This window comes from Rhinoraja longicauda, chromosome 8, assembly GCF_053455715.1.
Source record: "Rhinoraja longicauda isolate Sanriku21f chromosome 8, sRhiLon1.1, whole genome shotgun sequence".
Lineage (NCBI taxonomy): Eukaryota > Metazoa > Chordata > Chondrichthyes > Rajiformes > Arhynchobatidae > Rhinoraja > Rhinoraja longicauda.
The window spans coordinates 61981579-62001770 of record NC_135960.1 but is presented as its reverse complement, the minus strand read 5'-3'; the positions used below and the strand labels follow the sequence as shown (position 1 = coordinate 62001770).

The window sequence follows — 20192 nt, the reverse complement described above, 5'->3', positions numbered from 1 at the left end:
TTGAATCAGTGGTAGGAAAGAAAATGCAATGTTAGCATTTATTTTGAGAGGACTAGAATATAAAAACAGGGATGTAATGCTGAGGCATTATAAGGCACTGGTCAGATGCGAGCAGTTTTGGACCGCACATCTGAGGAAGGATGTGCTGGCATTGGAAAGGGTCCAGAGGAGGTTTACAAGAATGATCCTGGGGATGACTGGCTTAATTTATGATGCTTTTGATGGCACTGGGCCTGTACTCACTGGAGTTTAGAAGGATGAGGCGGGGGTCCCCATTGAAACATACCAAATAGTGAAAGGGCTGATAGAGTGGATGTGGAAAGTATGTTTCCACTAGTGGGAGAGTCTAGAACCAGAGGGCAAAGCCTCAGAATAAAACAACGTACCTTTGGAAAGGTGATGAGGAGGGATTTCTTCAGTCAGAGGGTGGTGAATCTGCGGAATTCATTGCCACAGGCAGCTGTGGAGGCCAAATCATTGGGTATTTTTCAGATGGAGATTGACAGATACTTGTTTGGTACGGGTGTCAAGGGTTGTGGGGAGAAGGCAGAAGAATGAAGTTGAGAGGGAAAGATAGATCAGCCATGATTGGATGGTGGAGTAGACTCGATGGGCCGAATGGCCTACTTCTGCTCCAATGGATTATGAACTTATGAACTTATTTTAGCTAAGAAGTGAAATTTCAGCATTCTTACCAATGTTTAGTATTCACATGAATACTTTTGTGGTTTTCATGGGAAAATAGATGGAATTCAGAATATGATTACAATAAAACATGACTAAATCCACCCGAAAGACAGAAGGGTGGAGAATGCACTCAGTTCCATTGTTTTATTTGGAGTGGTCAGCCTAAAAATCAGTATAACCAACATTTAAAAAAAATTAAACACAATTTACAATCGACAGCGATTTTTTTGCGCTGGTTTTAAAAAAAACTCTTCCTGGAAGCAAGCAATGGCTGAAAAACTTAGTTACGCTGCAGGAAAGTCTAATCATCACTGGAGATTTCCATGAATTGTGCTCTTTTTTAAGGCTTTCAAATAGGCTTCAATAACCAATCTTGTACTTCAAGACATAGAGACTTACAAAGGTGTGAAGCTTTTTCTTGAAGCTTGAAAATGCAACTTCTCTTTGAAATCCAATAAAATGTTTAATATGGTGGGAAGAATTGTACATGCTGGTTTAAAATCGAAGATAGATACAAAACACTAAAATGTTTAATATATTTTATTAATGGATTTTGGTCATTTGAACTGGCGCTACTCTGCAACATTTATTTCACAAAGTGATGGAGTAACTCAGCAGATCAGGCAGCATTTCAGGAGAGAAGGAATGGGTGACGTTTCGGGTCGAGACCCTTCTTCAGACGCTTCGGGTCTTGCCCCGAAACGTCACCCATTCCTTCTCTCCTGAGATGCTGCCTGACCTGTTGAGTTACTCCAGCATTTTGTGAAATAAATACCTTCGATTTGTACCAGCATCTGCAGTTATTTTCTTACACTACTCTGCAATATGTGCTCTTTTATAAGACTTTCAAATAGGCTTCATTATCTTTTGATAAACCTTTTTTTTTTTGCTTCTTTAACTTAAATTAGGTTACTACGCTTCAATGTAACTTAATTAGGTTATTACTATTTAATTGTTTAGTTAAAAAATACTTTTTGAAAATTTATTTTAAGATATTTCCTGTTTATGTTGCTTCTTGGCAAATTTTGAGAGCAGTGAATATATATTCAAATAAGCGTGAGTAGAGACCGGTCAAATGTGGAAGGGGGCGGGGGGGGGTGATGCAGAAATAAAGCACGATATAAATTCTGAACACAATTTGCACTCTGACACTAACAACTGCTTGCTTTTGGGAATAACTTTTCAGAATACCTCTTTCAATGTATTTTTCATGAACAATTAAGAGTTGTTTGAGCCTGGCACAGAGAGCAATCAAAATCCACAAAAAATACGTTGGACCCATACTAGTTAATTATTTTCTATATATATATATACATTTGCTGAGAATGACACGGTTGTAACTTTTGTCAGCCAGACTCCTTTCCCACAAATGCAAAGCATTCGAGAAATATTCTGAAATTTTAAAAACAACTTTGAAGTTCTCTGCTTCCCATTGTTCTGCTGACACATTCAAATAAACACTCGCCCAGCTGTTTCCATCCCAGGATTATTGTAATATTTAAAGAGTGAATACAATTTTCAAGTAAGGCTCTTGTCAAACTTCCATTCGACAGTTTTCCATCACAGTTTTACTCCCTCCGGATAAACCTGAGAATACTTTCAGCTACTTTGCCATAGGAAAACGTTAGCCACAGTGAAGCATTAGCCATAAGACAGGCATCAGCCCGTTGGGCAATGGAGGTCAAATTACAAGGAACATCATGCACATGCGACTGCCACGTCCTCGAAAGAATCAACCTCAACCCATTCCTCCCAACCCCAGCCTTTGCTGCAAGCAGGGCGTGGATTAAGTAAAGGGAATTTATACACCATGACATCTTAATATACATAACTCCTAATTAGAGGGAGGATATTTTCAGATCTTCCCCGAGGCACCGCCCATAACATTGAACCAAATCACGAGACCTATCAGCAATTTGGTGAAGAATTAATGTCTGATTATAGGCTCTAAACCAACAGAGCAACCAAAGGTTGCTGATCCCAGTTGGGATGGAGTTCCAACTAAAAATTACCACAACTTCTTCAATAAATCTTTAGAAAAAGGGGAGGAATGGATAACAAATAGCCAAATAGCGGGTAGTCCATAGAGCTCAGAGCATCATCGGTACACAGCTACCAGCCTTGGAGGGCATCTACAACACACGATGCCTCAGAAAAGCCACCAGCATCCACAAAGACTCTTCACACCTCTGCAACAGTCTGTTCGAACTTCTACCATCGGGCAGACGATACAAGGCCTTCTACGCCCGCACCTCCAGACTCAGGAACAGCTTCATCCCCAGGGCCATAGCTGCTATGAACCGGTCCTGCTGAGCCGGATGGTCACATCGCACAGTGAACCGGCACAGCTCTACTTGCATTTTATTCTGTTTAAAACTGTTCTAATTTGTTTCATTGGGTTGTATAAATTAATACTGACTAGCTAATTAATTTATTGCATCGTATGGGAGGCGCATTCCCAATCTCGTTGTACCCCTGTACAATGACAATAAAGATATATTGTATTGTATTGTATTTGACCAAGGTTACTCGTTACAACTGAAGGATTGAATTAATAGTTTGGAAATAAATCATTCATGCAAAAGGTCCATGGCAGAGTTTATAATCCATCCAAATCCTTGCTTTGTCTATCCCACACTTCTCTACCTGATTAGTTTGCTTAGACTCCAGCTCAAAACCCACGGCACTGCCGTTACTGTATTGGAATCTAAATTAAAGTAGAAAATGATGGAGAAACTCAGCAGGTTGGACTATGACCAGAGAAACAGATTTTTATTTTTCAGGTCAATGATGAGAATTCATCAAGCTGAAATTTTAATTCTGTTTTTTCTCTCCACTGAGTGTGCCTGACTTCTTCAACATCTCCAACACTTTCTGTTTTTTAATATCATTCTAGCTGTACACCTCAACTACTTTGAGTACTCTAACTATTGTCCTGAATTTATAAAGTCACAGTCATATAACATGAGAACAGGCCCTTCAGTCCAACTCATCCATGCCACCCAAGATGCCCATTCAAACTAGTCAATAGACAATAGACAATAGGTTCAGGGGTAGGCCATTTGGCCCTTCGAGCCAGCACCGCCATTCACTGTGATCATGGCTGATCATCTAAAATCAGTACCCAGTTCCTGCCTTCTCCCCATATCCCTTGACTCCGCTATCTTTAAGAGCTCTATCTAACTCTCTCTTGAAAGCATCCAGAGAATCAACCTCCACTGCCTTCTGAGGCAGAGAATTCCACAGATTCACAACTCTCTGGGTGAAAAAGCTTTTCCTCATCTCCATTCTAAATGGCCTACCCCTTATTCTTAAACTGTGGCCCCTGGTTCTGGACTCCCCCAACATCGGGAACATGTTTCCTGTCTCCAACGTGTCTAATCCCTTAATAATCTTAATAATGTTTCAATAAGAGTCCCTCTCATCCATCTAAATTCCAGTGAATACAAGCCCAGTCGCTCCATTCTTTCAACATATGACAGTCTCACCATCCCGGGAATTAACCTCGTGAACCTACGCTGTACTCCCTCAATAGCAAGAATGTCCTTCCTCAAATTTGGAGACCAAAACTGCACACAATACTCCAGATGTGGTCTAATTTGCCTACATTTTATCCATACCCCTCTCAATCCTTCCTATCCATGTGCCTGGTCAAATGTTTTCAAATGTTAGTGTTGTACCTGCCTCAACTGGTTTCTCTGTCAACTTGTTCCATGTACGTACCACCTTCTGTGTGAAAGCATTATCCCTCAGGTTCCTATATAAACCTTCCCTTCTTATGTAAAACCCAAGGCTGCTAGTTATTGATTCCCCAACCCTGGGAAAAAGACTGAGTGCCTTCATCCTATCAATGCCTTCATTATTTTATACATTTCTTTCAGATCATTCCCCCAATCTCCTGCGCTCCAAAGAATAAAGTCCTAGCATGCCCAACCTCTCCATATAATTCAGTCCCTCGTGTTCTGGCAACATCCTCATAAATCTTTTAGCGTCATAGAGTTATACAGCTCAGAAACAGGCCCTTCGGCCCTTGCCAATACCCATGCCAAACAGGGTTCCTCATCTACACTAGTCCCACCTGCCCATGTTTGGCCCATATCCCTCTAAAACTTTCCTATCCATGTATTTGTCTAAATATCTCATAAACATTGTTTTAGTTTTCACCTCACCTACATCCTCTGGCAGCTCATTCCATATACCCACTATTCTGCACTCTTTCCAGTATAATGGATTTTTCTTATAGCAAGGTGACTAAAACAGACTAGTACACTAGATGTGGCCTCACCAACATCTGTACAACTCCAACAAAACATCCAAATTTCTACACTCAGTACCCTGACTGATGAAAGCCAGCAAAGCAAAAACTTTCTTCAACACCCTGTTGAACTGTGATGCCACTTTCTTGGAACTATGTACTTATACTCCTTGGTCCCTCTATTCCACAACACTTCCCAAGGCCCTATCATTGTATATGTACATACATGGCCAATAAACTCATTCATTCATTCATTCATTCATTCATTCATTCATTCATTCATTCATTCATTCATTCACTGTGAAAGTGCAACCCTCATTTGACTTCCCAAACTGCAACACCTCATACTTGTCTGAATTCAACTCTACTTACCATTCCTCAACCCACCTACCCAGCTGATCAAAGATCCTGCTGTAATTTTGATAACCTTCTTCACTGTCTAAGATGAAACCTACTTTAGTGTCATCTGCAAACTTATTAACCATGCCTTGCACATTCTCAACCAAATTGGTGATATAGGTGACAAACAAAAATGAGCTCAGCATCAATCCCTGAGGCACAGCTCTGGGAAACAGTCCCTGCACTATCACCTTCAGCTTCCTGCCATCAAGCCAATTGTGCTACCTCTCCCCAGATCCCATACCTCAGTCAAGGCTCATCCAATTGCTTCTCTAGCTCCCAGTCATGTTCTTGGATATATCTGATCAGACCCAAAAGATTTATCTACCTCCATGTACCATTTACTATGGACGTTCTTCTTGCTCTTGAATTCCCAAATTGTAACAGCTCACCCTTGTCCGGGTGTTAAACTCCATCTGCCATTTCTCCGCCCAAATCTATAATTGATTCATATTCTACTGGATCATCTGCCTACCTTCCTCACCATCCAGAACTCCATCAATTTTTATGTGTCTACAAACTTATCAATCAATCTCAAATTACTGATGAATCCAACATGATGTTGGATATATACTGATGAATCCAGAGCAGACTTTATCTGCTGAGGAGACTCGGGTCCTTTGGAGTGCAGGGGGCATTCCTAAGGACCTTCTACAACACGGTGGTTGCATCAGCCATTTTCTATGGAGTGGTCTGCTGGAGCAGCAGCATCTCAGCGGCAGAGGGGAAGAGACTCGACAAGCTGGTCAGGAAGGCCAGCTTTGTCCTGGGTTGCCCCCTCGACTCAGTGCAGGCGGTGGGAGAGAGGAGGATGATGGCAAAGTTAACATCGCTGCTGGACAACGACTCCCACCCCATGCAGGACACTGTCACTGCACTGAGTAGCTCCTTCAGTGACAGACTCCTTCACCCCAAGTGCGTGAAGGAGAGATATAGGAGGTCCTTCCTTCCCGCTGCTGTGAGACTGCACAACCAGCACTGCTCCCAGCAGACGAGTCAACAATAACAGCTAAGAACACACAGAAAACTGATGACAATTTATGTATCTTTTATTTATAATGAATGATCTCTTGCTCTCTTGCCATCCACTTTGCTGCTGTAATACTGTAAGTTTCCCCGGTGTGGGATGAATAAAGGAATATATTATTATAATAATTATAACATCTTGACTTAATGTCCTGTGGTATGCACGCACCAGACTTAATGTACTGATACCTGTTTTGCCAGCTCCACTTTCTCCAGTAATAAGTATACATTGGTCCTTGTCCTGATCCCGTAAAGATCTGTAGGCTTCATCCGCCAAGGCATAACTGTGGGAAAAATACAAATATTATTATATGAAAAGGTCTAGAAACATAGAAACATGGTGCAGGAGTAGGCCATCTGGCCCTTCGAGCCAGCACCGCAATTCAATATGACCATGGCTGATCATCCAGAATCAGTACACCGTTCCTGCTTTCTCCCCATATCCCTTGATTCCATCAGCCCTTTGAGCTATATCTAACTCTCTCTTCAATACATCCAGTAAATTGGCCTCCACTGCTCTCTGTGGCAGAGAATTTCACAGATTCACAACTCTCTGGCTGAAAAATATTTTTCCTCATCTCAGTCCTAAATGGCCCACCCCTTATTCTTAAACTGTGACCTCTGGTTCTGGACTCCCCCAACATGGGGATTTTTTTTCCTGCTTGTCTAGAGGGATATGGGCCAAACACAGGCAAATGAGACTAGCCTGGATGGGGCATCTTGGTTGGGATGGACAGGTTGGGTCGAAGGGCCCATTTCCATGCTGTATGCCCCTATGACTCTTTCTACATCTCTCTAAAATAAAATAAAGCACACTTAAGATTGTAAGATCATAAGACAGAGGAGCCAGAGAGTTGTAGGCCTTTTGGCCCTTCGAGTTTGCTCCCCCATTCAATCACGACTGATTTTCCTCACAACCCCATTCCCCTGCCTTCTTCCTGTAGCCTTTGATGCCAGTAAATTAGTTACTAATTTAACTTTCATGAGAAGTTATAATGAACTGCTTATAAACATTTATAATAAAAATTTGCATTTGAAGTACTCCTTTAAAATATTAAAACATCTGAAGATGGTACAATGTAATATTATCAAAACAAAATCTGAGTCATTTAAGAAGATGTGTTAAGAATATGTTTTAGCTGATGTGCCAAAGGTCTGATCAAAGAATTTAAGATTTTAAGAAAGGCCTTAAAGGAGGAGTGAGAGTTGGAATGCCGAGTGGTTTAGGACGGGAGTTTTCAAAACTTGGGACACAGGATCCCATGATGTGGTAATGGACAAAAGTCCAGAATGAAGAAATTTGACTAGCCCATCTGCACTGCAAAATTTCATTACTAAAGCAAATGATAATAAAATAATAAATCATTAACTAAGACAAACATGGGTGAAAACCCCATCTAAACAGGCCGTGCGCGTCACAACAGCTGAACAACCCAGAGAGCAGTAACTCATTGCCAAGCTTCCTCTGTTGTTTCCTAATGCTATAATTTAGTTTAGTTTAGTTTAGAGATTCAGCGCGGAAACAGGCACTTTGGCCTATCGGGCCCGCATCGACCAGCGATCACCCCGTACACTAGCACGATCCTGCACACGGTGACGCAGCGGTAGAGTTGCTGCCTCGCAGTGCCAGAGACCCTGGTCCGATGCTGACCACAGGTGCTGTCCGTGCGGAGTGTGTACGCTCTCCCCAGGACCACAAGAGTCCTCTCCAGGTGCCCCGGTCTCCTCCCACACTCCAAAGACGCGCAGGGTTGTCGGCCAATTGGCTTGGGTAAAATTGAAAATTGTCTCTCGTGTGTCTCAGATAGACCCTCGTTCCACTAGTGTCCCTAGATAGTTGCTCAGGAGTCGGGTTACTATTCTGTGAGCATGCCACCAGTTTTATTTTAGGATAATGCATCTTTACCTTTTATAGTCAGTTATACCAGGAGCAGAGGATGACCCATCTTCCCATATACTTGGACAGTGAGAAAATGGATTCCCTACAGTAGCCTTGGTTCAAATGTCCTTTCTTTGCAGGTGAATGGGGATAGATCACTTGGCTGCTGAGGCATCATAATTGAATAAAATATCTGCCCTGGGTACTATTCCGTGACAGTCAACTGATAATTGTCAACAGTAAAAGCCAAACTTAATTTTACCCGTCCCGAAACAAATTGCTGGGCACACCTTAATAATTTAGCAGAGACCAGGAATCAAGTTTGGACCTTTCTGGATCGTACATCTTCTCTCGTTAACTACCTCAAGGAAGCACTGAAATCGTTGACCATAAGTAAACTACAATTTCTGCTATTCATTGCAAAGATGCCAGGAATCTTTGCCATTTAATTACTGGGTATGCAAAACCCAACATTGAAAAATAGTTAGATCATTGCCTTATTGAGCATTTTGTGGAACGACTTACTGGAATAAACAAAAAAGATATTGCTGACAGATGACAGATCTGCAGATTTCCCGCCTGTTGTGGCTTCCATATCTCAAGTGCTAGCAATTTGATATTAAAAGTCATCTCATATAGGCCTTGCCCTCAAAACTTGAAATAAACGAATAAAACTTCATACCAGTTATCAGTCAGCACAATCTGAGGACAAAAACTCAATTCACTCAACAACTTTTATTTCACTTCAGTATCACTGGGAAATAGGATTACGCAATGTCCATCATTTGTTGCCAGCATCAGCCTGTGTAAGAAAATGACCCTAAATAGAGTTATGGAGTCATAGAATGATGCAGTGTGGGAACAGGCTCCTCGGCACAACTTACCCACACCTTGTCCCAGCTACACTAGTCCCACCTGCCTGCGCTTGGTCCATATCCCTCCAAACCTGTCCTATCCATGTATTAACTGTTTCTTAAACATTGGGATAGCCCTAGCATCAACTACCTCCTCTGGCAGCTTGTTGCATACACCCACCACCCTCTGTGTGAAAAGGTTACCCCTCGGATTCTTATTAAATCTTTTTCCCTTCACCTTGAACCTATATCCTCTGGTCCTCGATTCCCCTACTCTGGGCAAACGACTCTGTGCATCTACCCGATCAATTTATCTCATGATTTTGTGTAGTTTCTTCACAGTATTAAAATAACCTTTCCCATATCAATAGAAAACCACAGATTCCAATGTCTTCTCACACTGTGGGATTTAATCAATGTGCTCTCCCCATTCCACCAGCTGCCTATACCACAGGCCAATACAGATGGGGGAAGAGAAACCGAGATTTAATCCAAGATGAAGCGATGAGAGTAAGAAGCTAGGAAGGGGAGGAAAGTGTTTGCAGGAGTGTGATATAAACAGTTCTGAAAAGACTGGAATGGACAGGTGCGCCTAATGAATTCCTTTTTGCATTAGGAGCAAGAGAATTCACAAAACGAGATGTTTGTGCATTTTACAATGTATCTTTTAAAATTTCTTAATTTCACATATCGTTGGTTTACTGTGAATCATGTGAAACTACTCTTTGGTTAAAGGGGCCAGGGGCGCCGGTGGAGTAACTACTTTCCATTCAGTAGGGCAACACGGTGGTGCAGCGGTAGAGTTGCTGCCTTACAGCGAATGCAGCGCCGGAGACTCGGGTTCGATCCTGACTACTGGGGCCGTCTGTACGGAGTTTGTACGTTCTCCCCGTGACCTGCGTGGGTTTTCTCCGAGATCTTCGGTTTCCTCCCACACTCCAAAGACGTACAGGTATGTAGGTTAATTGGCTGGGCAAATGTAAAAATTGTCCCTAGTGGGTGTAGGATAGTGTTAGTTAGTGTGCGGGGATCGCTGGGCGGCGCGGACCGGGTGGGCCGAAGGGCCTGTTTCCGCGCTGTATCTCTAAATCTAAAAAAAAATCTAAAATCTAAACTTAAGAATGATGTGAAGTTAAGGTTGCCGAAACTGAAATGGAGAAATGCTGCAATTCAGCAGCCCATAGACATCATTGTGAATAATTTAAAGTGTTTAACTAATTATGCTCAGAGAATGAAATACATACAAACAAAATGTACACGAGAAAGACAAATGTACATTGGGCTAGATAGCAGAATGGTGTCTCATTTATAATGTGGTTGGAACACAACAGCTAAAGCATTTGTGTTAAGTCACTGATCAGATTGCTTAAATAACTGTGGAAAGCACTTTATGTCAATGCTTCTGATATAAGCATTTAGGCTGCTTAGATTTTAAATGGAGCATTTTCTTTCCCGAGTTAAAGTGGGCACGCAAGGCAGCCAGGCTGTGTTGGCTGCCAGCATCACAATAAAGTGGCAACACCAGAGATTGTAGATGCTGGATTCTGGAACAACAGAGTGCTGGAGGAACTAAGTCATTCAGGAGCATCTCAGGAGGGAATGGACTGCCAATGTTTCAGGTTGGGACCCCTCTTCTGTCTGAAGAATGGTTCTGACCTGAAATGCTAGGAAAGACATTCTTGCCATAGAGGGAGTACAGAGAAGGTTCACCAGATTGATTCCTGGGATGGCAGGACTTTCATATGAAGAAAGACTGGATAGACTCGGCTTGTACTCGCTGGAATTTAGAAGATTGAGGGGGGATCTTATAGAAACTTACAAAATTCTTAAGGGGTTGGACAGGCTAGATGCAGGAAGATTGTTCCCGATGTTGGGGGAGTCCAGAACAAGGGGTCACAGTTTAAGGATAAGGGGGAAGTCTTTTAGGACCGAGATGAGAAAGTTTTTTTTCCACACAGAGAGTGGTGAATCTATGGAATTCTCTGCCACAGAAGGTAGTTGAGGCCAGTTCATTGGCTATATTTAAGAGGGAGTTAGATGTGGCCCTTGTGGCTAAAGGGATCAGGGGGTATGGAGAGAAGGCAGGTACGGGATACTGAGTTGGATGATCAGCCATGATCATATTGAATGGCGGTGCAGGCTCGAAGGGCTGAATGGCCTACTCCTGCACCTATTTTCTATGTTTCTATGTTTCTATGCTACCTATCCATTCCACCTCAGATGCTGCTTGACCCCCTCCTGCACTTTGTGAGTTTTCCCCAGCTTCACGGTGACAGGTTACATGTCAGATTTTATTCCCAGCTCTCAGTCACAACAATGAGAACAGTACTGTTTGACCTGTCCCAAAGGAGATGCACAGAGTCTCTTGCCCACAGTAGGTGTGTCAAGGACCAGAGGACATTGGGTTTAAGGTGAAAAGGAAAAGTTTTAATAGGAATTTGAGGGGTAACCTTTTCACCCAAAGGGTGGCGGGTGTATGGAACAAGCTGCCAGAGGAGGTAGTTGAGGCTGGGACTATCCCAACGTTTAAGAAACAGTTAGACAAGTACTTGGACAGGACAGGTTTGGAGGGATATGGACCAAATGCGGGCAGGTGGGACCAGTGTAGCTGGGACATGTTGGCCAGTGTGGGCAAGTTGGGCAATAGAGCCTGTTTCCACACTGCATTGCTCTATGACTCTATGACAACAGACAATAGACAATGGGGGGGGTGCAGGAGTAGGCCATTCGGCCCTTCGACCAGGATGGAAAGGGTGAAAGAACAAGAAGGAGGCACAACTGCTAACACAACTGCAGCAGTTTGCCACTGGAAATGTTCTACATCCCTGAAGATTACTTCCAGTTTTTGAATTCTGTACATTCCTGACAATTGGAATGGTGGACTATAAATCATTGATTAGAAGATTTCAAATAAATCTGGACCACTGCCTCTGAATATGATGTGCAATTTAATTTCTCGGTGTTATTTTCAATCTCATCTCCTCATGCATCTTTGGGGCTTTTAAGAACATCCACACCAGCGAAGTATGTTGAAAGTAGACTTCATGCATTTTAACGCGTCAAAAAGGTACCATGTTTAGTGTAAAGTAGAGGTCACAAAATAATTCCCAAAACTGTCTTCATCAATTTTTACTGTCTTTAAGGGACTTTGAAGCCTGACATGCACAATACTGCAGCCAGGTTCCTGGTAGCCACAACACCCATCACCTGCCCCATGGAAAAAGGGTCAGCTTTGTTCCAGGGATCCCTCTGGAGTCTACCATGAAGATTGCTTAAATCTTGTTGGTTGGCGTTGCACGACAGTGCAACTTATGAGAAAATATTCAAACCTACCCGCCGACAAGCAAGAAGGTATGAATAACATTCAGAAATGGACTGATAACATTCTCACCAGACAAGTTCACAAGTTGTAGGAGTAGAATTAAGCCATTCGGCCCATCGAGTCTACTCCGCCATTCAATCGTGGCTGATCTCTGCCTCCTAATCTGATTTTCCTGCCTTCACCCCATAACCCTTGACACCCGTTCTAATCAAGAATGTGTCTATCTCTGACAAAAGGCACGTGCTCTATCAGGAGGGACTTTAACCATCTATGGCATTACATATAATGTATATAATGTAATGCCATTACCATCTCTGGAACCCGCTCCATCAACATGCGGGAGGTAACAACTGATGAGCAACTTACTAGATCAGCCAACTAAATATTATGGCTGTGTAAGTGTAAACCAGCATCTGCAGTTCCTTCCTTCACGTTAAGGCTAAAGGAAGGGACAGAGGACTGTGTCCTGCACTGAGCGATTCACCTCTCAACACCTCCCAGCTTTCCATCAGCTACGAGGTATACAAGGAGTTGATAGAAGTGTGCCGACACCATAGCACGTGCCTTCTACAAAATTAGATTTTTTGATTTTTTGATTTAGAGATACAGCGCGGAAACAGGCCCTTCGGCCCACCGGGTCCGCGCCGCCCAGCGATCCCCGCACATTAACACTATCCTACACACACTAGGGACAATTTTTACATTTGCCCAGTCAATTAACCTACACACCTGTACGTCTTCGGGGTGTGGGAGGAAACCGAAGATCTCGGAGAAAACCCATGCGGGTCACGGGGAGAACGTACAAACTCCGTACAGACGGCGCCCGTAGTCAGGATCGAACCTGAGTCTCCGGCGCTGCATTCGCTGTAAGACAGCAACTCTACCACTGCACCACCGTGCCGCACTGAGTGGCAATTGCTTGCCTTGACGACTGCAACAACTCCTTCCAAATCCAAAACCTCCACTACCAAGAAGAACGAAATAAAACAAAAATATAAACACCACTAGGTCACACCATGCTGATTTGTGTTACCTTTTCTACATCATCACTGGGTCACAAATGCAATTATTTTCTAAACAAGCCCATGTTCTTCAACATTCACAAACTATTTATGTTGCTGGTTTTCACTCAAAATCACCCCGTGCAAGGGCTTCTTCTCATGCTTTCTATTAAAATTCTCCAGAATGATGTTTTAATTGGAATAAAATGATTGTCCGGAATGACACCATGTTTGCTCTGCACCGCGATTCTCCAATTTTGGTGGGAAAGTCCCTGAAGTGAGTGAGATACAAAAGAAAAGATGGTGAACCCAGGGTCAGAATACTGATTTATGAGAAAAAAGCTGCAAATTCAGCCTTAGAAAGAGACATCAACGATGCAGTGCTTTGGGACAGTGCAAACTGATCAATAACTCAAAGAAATAGAGCAGAGCCTCAAGCTAAACCAAGGGAGCAGGTTATCAAAGCAACGTATCAAGTTGTAGATAGATCACCTTGACTTAATCATTCTTCACAAAAACCTTAAATAAAAGCCCAGGATTGCTTGAGGAACAGACAAATGGTGCGATGAGAAGTAGAAAATTACATTGTGGATCAACAGCCACCTTTTACAGGGTTTCAAGGACACCTTTTAAAATAATAAACTTTAATACACTGTTTTGGAGAAATAAACTGTGAAGCAATTCTCATTTGCTGTGGAGTCTATGGATTATTAGATGTGCAGATTCTTTCATCTCAATCCTATCCCACTGGCAGTGTACAATCAGTGTGTTTACAACCTTTAAGTACAGAACATGTGTAAATTCTTGTATATTAAGATTCAAGTACTCATTCAAAATGTCATAGCAACATCACGTCTCCCACTGTCACTAACCATCAATAGAGCCCTCATTGCAGTGAAAGGAGCCATGTGTCATACCTCTGGAGATGTTGCAATAGTTAATCGGGATTTTTAAACTTAATTTCAGTTTAAAACCCTTCAACACAAAGATTTGCTGTTAAGAAATTGTGTGCTCTCACTGTTATAAGATGCACTTCTCTTACAGAATCTGTTCCACCATTATTTTAAATGCTTTGTCTTGGTCATTGGGTATCTACCTAAACCCTGGAAATTTGGTGAGAAGCATTGCGATATGTAAAGGTTAAAACCAGTTCAAAATAATTTTTAAAAATAATAATTTTGCAATTTCCAAACCCTCAAAGTTTAGTGCAGTTAATAAACAGTTAGTAATAGACACTAAATGCTGGAGTAACTCAGCGGGATAGGCACCATCTCTGGAGAGAAGGAATGGGTGACATTTCGGGTCGAGACCCTTCTTCAGACCTGCTGAGTTGCTCCAGCATTTTGTGTCTACCTTCGATTTAAACCAGCATCTGCAGTTCTTTCCAAAACAGTCAATAGTGCTGAGCTATGACTGAAAGATCAATACTCTACTTCTTACAACATACATCCTCTATTAAAGTCACTCTATTAAGGTTACTGTAGTTTTTAATAAACAGTTGTGCCTAGCACCAATCATCTGGAGCACGACTCACTGCCTCTTGCAAAGCGGATAGCCAGTGACAGCTGGGGTTTAGAAACATAGAAAATAGGTGCAGGAGGAGGCCATTCGGCCCTTCGAGCCAGGACTGCCATTCATTGTGATCATGGCTGATCGTCCCCAATCAATAACCCGTGCCTGCCTTCTCCCCATATCCCTTGATTCCACTAGCCCCTAGAGCTCTATCTAACACTCTCTTAAATCCATCCAGTGATTTGGCTTCCACTGCCCTCTGTGGCAGAGAATTCCATGAAGAATCCCTTTGAAGGCAAGGATGAGGGTAGTACTGGGGCATTCGCTCATAAGGCAGGCTGCTTGTCCTCAAGTCAAGTCAAGTCAAGTTTATTTGTCACATACACATACACGATGTGCTGTGAAATGAAAGTGGCAATGCCTGCGGATTGTGCAAAAAAGAATTATAGTTACAGCTTATAAATTAAAGTTAATACAGAAAAGACAAAATTTAGTGCCTGGAGTTATAATAGTTAACAGTCCTGATGGCCTGTGGGAAGAAACTCCATCTCATCCTCTCCGTTTTCACAGCATGACAGCGGAGGCGTTTGCCTGACCATAGCAGCTGGAACAGTCCGATGCTGGGGTGGCAGGGGTCCCTCATAATCTTGCTTGCTCTCGATCTACACCTCCTGATGTATAGGTCCTGCAGGGGGGCGAGTGTAGTTCCCATGGTGCATTCTGCCGAACGCACTACTCTCTGCAGGGCCTTCCTGTCCTGGGCAGACTGTTCCCAAACCAGACTGTGATGTTGCTGGACAGGATGCTCTCTACAGCCCCAGAGTAGAAGCATTGAAGGATTCTCATCTCCAAATAAGATGACTCGGAGCCTGGGTAGCCAGCACCGTCCCAGTCTGCCGTGACAGGACCTGGGAGAAGGAGCTACAGGCTCACACCAGCGGCTGCAGGAGAGATCGGCTTCCACTTGAGCCAAGTCTCTCCCCCTCCCCTTGATACTGGCACGGAACGGCGAGAGTTTTCCTGGGTGGATTTCTGGCGGATTTGCATGAACAGGATTTTTGTTTTTGAGCAGTAAAAGTTCCACATGCAGCCGGGAAGGTCGGGGGATGGCCAACTTATTCTCCCCCTTCTCTGGGAAGGGCAGATGTGTCCCCCTCCCAGGGGCTGACAAGCGCTGTGTGAATCAAGCTGGCTACAGGTAGCCTTAAATGGCGGGGAGCACTATACTGCTACACCTCATTTCGTGTTATTACAAACTAAATGCAATGGCCTTGCAATTGATCCCAGTGGGCTCCCTGCCCAGCTAGCCTGAAACAAAGCGCGTGATTGGTCAATTGGCGTCCGACTCAATGTCAAACGTGCTTTGATTGGACAATTACTGCTCGGAAAATTGACAAGATTTTGGAGGTTTTTTCCATATTTAAAAAAATATATGCAGGGTTTGTTCTGGACGAGTTTCAGATATAATTCCTATGATGTTTTTACACTATGTTATAAATACAGGTAGATATGGGATGTGGGTCACGACATGAAACAAAAAGGCACCTCGGCCCACGGTCTATTTGTGATTCCTCTCATGTCCTGTTGGTGTCACTTATCCAAAGGTAACAGTTCTTCGTGTTGGTCCCAACTCTGAGAGAAACACAGCACAGGGTACAGTTTTCATTATTTCCCTTCCAAGTCGCACGAAACCCTGACTTGTGATATACTGCTCTTCCTTCCCTTGATCTGGATATGAGAACTTGTACACCTTGCCCAACAGTATTAACGGAGCACATTGCCAGAGAGGAATTACATTGACAGCTCACCGCAATCTGGCCCAGAGCACTAAAGCTAGGCTAATACTGCCCTGGTCAATAATAGTCGGAGCCAGTCACTGATTAAAAAAACCACCATTGTTTATATTCACAATCATGATTTTCATTTGCCAAGGCAATGTAGATCAACTATTCTTGCAAAACTATTATTATTATTATTATTTTTTTTAAATAAAACAAATAAAAATAATAGGAATTACAAAAAACAAATATCCCTGCGATTGCACCGATCAATTGAATGACCTTCAAAACTTCCACTGCCCACACTTGCACAGAAAGCAGCCACCATAGCGCTTCTAGCAGTATCTTTACAAAGCATCTGACTCCGTGTGACACAGAATCCTTTTGTGTTAACTCATAACAAAGATTTATGAAGGTTTAAAGGTGATGTGAAGTATTCATTTAACCTCTGCAAGCCTGTAAATGAAACATTGCAACAGCATATCTGATCACAAGATTTTCTAGGCATGTTCGTGCACCATTAAAAAAATAGCATAAATAATTGCTTGGTACTCAGAAAACGAAATATATCAGAATTAACTGAGAATTTTAGGTTTGACAAATCTGCTTGAAACTGTTTTACTTTATTTAATTTAACTTATTTTTGCATTTTTCTTATATCTATACTGGACCGTGGTCCAAACACATCTGTTAAGTGTTATCAATTATTTATACACTCACGATTTCACCAATGCTCATCAAATGGGCATTATTAAAGAGGAAAATCATAGCTGTGTTTACGAATGAATCAGAATCAGAATCAGAATAGCCTTTATTCTCATCCAAAAAAACAAGTATTTTGAACGAAATTCCGTTACCCACAGTCCAAAATTAAGAAGCAATAAAAATAAAGCAATAACACACACAATCACAAACCAACACAAAACAAAAAAAAAGAAACATCCATCACAGTGAGTCTCCTCCAGTCCCCTCCTCACTGTGATGGAAGGCCAGAATGTATTTTCTCTTCCCTGCCGTCTTCTCCCGCGGTCAGGCTGTTGAAGCTGCCAAGTCGGGCGGTTGGGGCTCCGACATTGAAGCCCCCGCCAGGCGGAGAAAATCCCGCGGCCTATTTCAGGCTGCGCCGGACGGTGAAAGGTCCGCAGCGGGCCGACCCAAGCCCCGCGATACGGGGCGGGCGAAGACGCTGCCACTGCCGGAACTCCCGATGTCGGCTCCCACCCAGGGGCTTGCGGGCTTCCAACGTCCAGTCGACCTGCGGCCGGAGCCTCCGAAGGCGAGTCGCAGCCGCACTCGCAGCGCCATCACAGCCTCCGAAGACAGCCAGCTCCGCAGATGGTGAGTACAGTCTGCGGGCTCTGCGAACCAGAGCTCCAGGTGGTCCCAGCTGGAGGCCGCCAGCTCCAGGTGTTTGGCCGATTGTAGGCCGCAGCGGGAACGGAGAAACGACCCAGAAAAAGGTTGTCTCCGTTCAGAAGAGACAATTTTACAGTTCCCACCCCACACATAACACACAACCACAAAAAACACTACATCACATCTAAACATTACAATTAAGACAAAAAACAACAAAAAACATAAAAGACAAAGGAGCAGAGTGTACAACCCTGTCAGTGGACTGGGATGTTTATAAACGTCAAATAAGATTCTTCCCAACCACTCAGTTTAATTCCACAACTGAAGAGTGAACTTTGTTAGCTAATCACCCTCTGGCTAATTAGCTGCTTGAAAAAAGGTCAGGGATTTTTATTAAAGGTGTGTAAGGATTGGCTTTGTTGCAATTTTAGGAGTGGTTTCAAACTGAGACGAACGCATAGTTTCTACAGAGAAAAATGTTGCCCACTCCGTGAAAGCAATACCTTTGTAGTTACAACTAAAATGTTAGAATATTACCTTAAAACATTAGCCCTAATTTTTTATGGCAACTCACATTAATAATTGACCTCTGGACCTTTGATACATACTGAGAATCAGTCCATTATTTCGTTGTCAATCCATAAAATTCCCTTACCTATGTGAAATAGTTTAGGTTCTGCCGCCAAGCTGAAATATGACCCATGCCTTGCTGTGTATGGCAACCACATTTGGCCATTTCAAACCCAGCTCCAAGTAGAAGATAAAGTGAGTTTGTAATATTTTCTTTGTCGTTGATGAAAACTTACCAAAAGACATTATTTAAACCATGATTGGGCCACCCATGCTTCGGCAAGCTGGTAGAAAAGCAGACTTTTATTATAAAAAGAATAACAAGCTGGTGATATTGTGTAAATAAACACAAAGTGTTGGAGTAACTCAGTGGGTCAGGCTGCATCTGTGAAGGGAATGGACGGGCGACATTTTGGGTCGGGACCCTCCTTCAGATAATCAAACCTTCACCACATAGCCTGTCCATTCCCTCCATAAATGCTGAGTTATTCCAGCACTGTATTTATTTTCTTTTTACAGTATCCAGTTCCTTGTGTTTTCTCTACTATTATTGTGTTTCCATTTCCAAATTAACTGCTAATCCACTTACAAAAACAGGTTTTCTGATACTGAACCAGATAGGTGTCAAACATATTATATGATTTTTCTAAACGAATCTTTTGGCAATGTCATGATTTTAAAAAATATATAATTTTTTTTTGCCAATTTCTGCTGTTATCATTTGGCTGGAAACTGTAGTTGTTTCTCATTCAGTGATGGAGGTCACCTCCAGTTTTATACCAATCGCGAAGGATATTTCTAAAACGACAAGGAAATAAAAGTTAGCAGATCTCATGAAGTAGTCTACTTCACCTTTGCAGGATTACATCTGCATGTTCCTAACAACACAGTATCTAATGAGAGACAACTAACCAGCTATCAGGCAATTTCCCAACATTTGTAATCCATGAGTATCCACCACTCCCCAGCCCGACCCCTACCCAATAACCTTCAAAAGCAATTACGACTTGCTTCAGGGAAACTCAAGGGCTAAACGTCAGACTCACAGTCAAATATTTGATGGTTACATTTGCACTGTGGAATCTGCCCCGCAGTGCAAATAAGCACACACCCACAGCTGCGATCGCTCCATCATTCCGAATTATTCCTTCAGCTAAAGACAGAGACACACATTCATGCAGTTTTGTCTTGTACCCAACAGGGCTTTTGGGTTAGATTAACCGATCAAATTACCGGACAAGGAGCAAATTGCATTTTTAGTTTAGAGATACAATGCGGAAACAGGTCCTTCGGCCCCTAGAGTCCTCGCCGACCAGCGATCACCTGTACACTAGCACTACACAAGGGACAATTTACAATCTTTACCGAAGCCAATTAACATACAAACTGTATGTGCTTGGGGTGTGGGAGGAAACTGGAGCACCCGGGGGAAACCCTTGCGGTCACGGGGAGGACGTACAGACTCTGTACAGACAACGCCCTTAATCAGGATCAAACCCGGGTCTCTGGCGCTGTACGGCAGCAACCCTACTGTTGCGCCACCGTGCCGCCCA

The 20192-nt window shown here is 42.9% G+C and overlaps 1 protein-coding gene across 3 annotated transcripts in view; it reads right to left on the bottom strand.

The window, feature by feature from the left end:
- myo1b (myosin IB) overlaps window positions 1–20192 on the bottom strand; it is a 263983-nt gene that overhangs the window by 159419 nt on the left and 84372 nt on the right. For all 3 annotated transcript variants that reach the window (XM_078404126.1, XM_078404124.1, XM_078404125.1), the window contains exon 4: window positions 6557–6651. In XM_078404126.1, the coding sequence (XP_078260252.1) occupies window positions 6557–6651 (95 nt within the window). The remainder of the gene's footprint in view (window positions 1–6556; window positions 6652–20192) is intronic.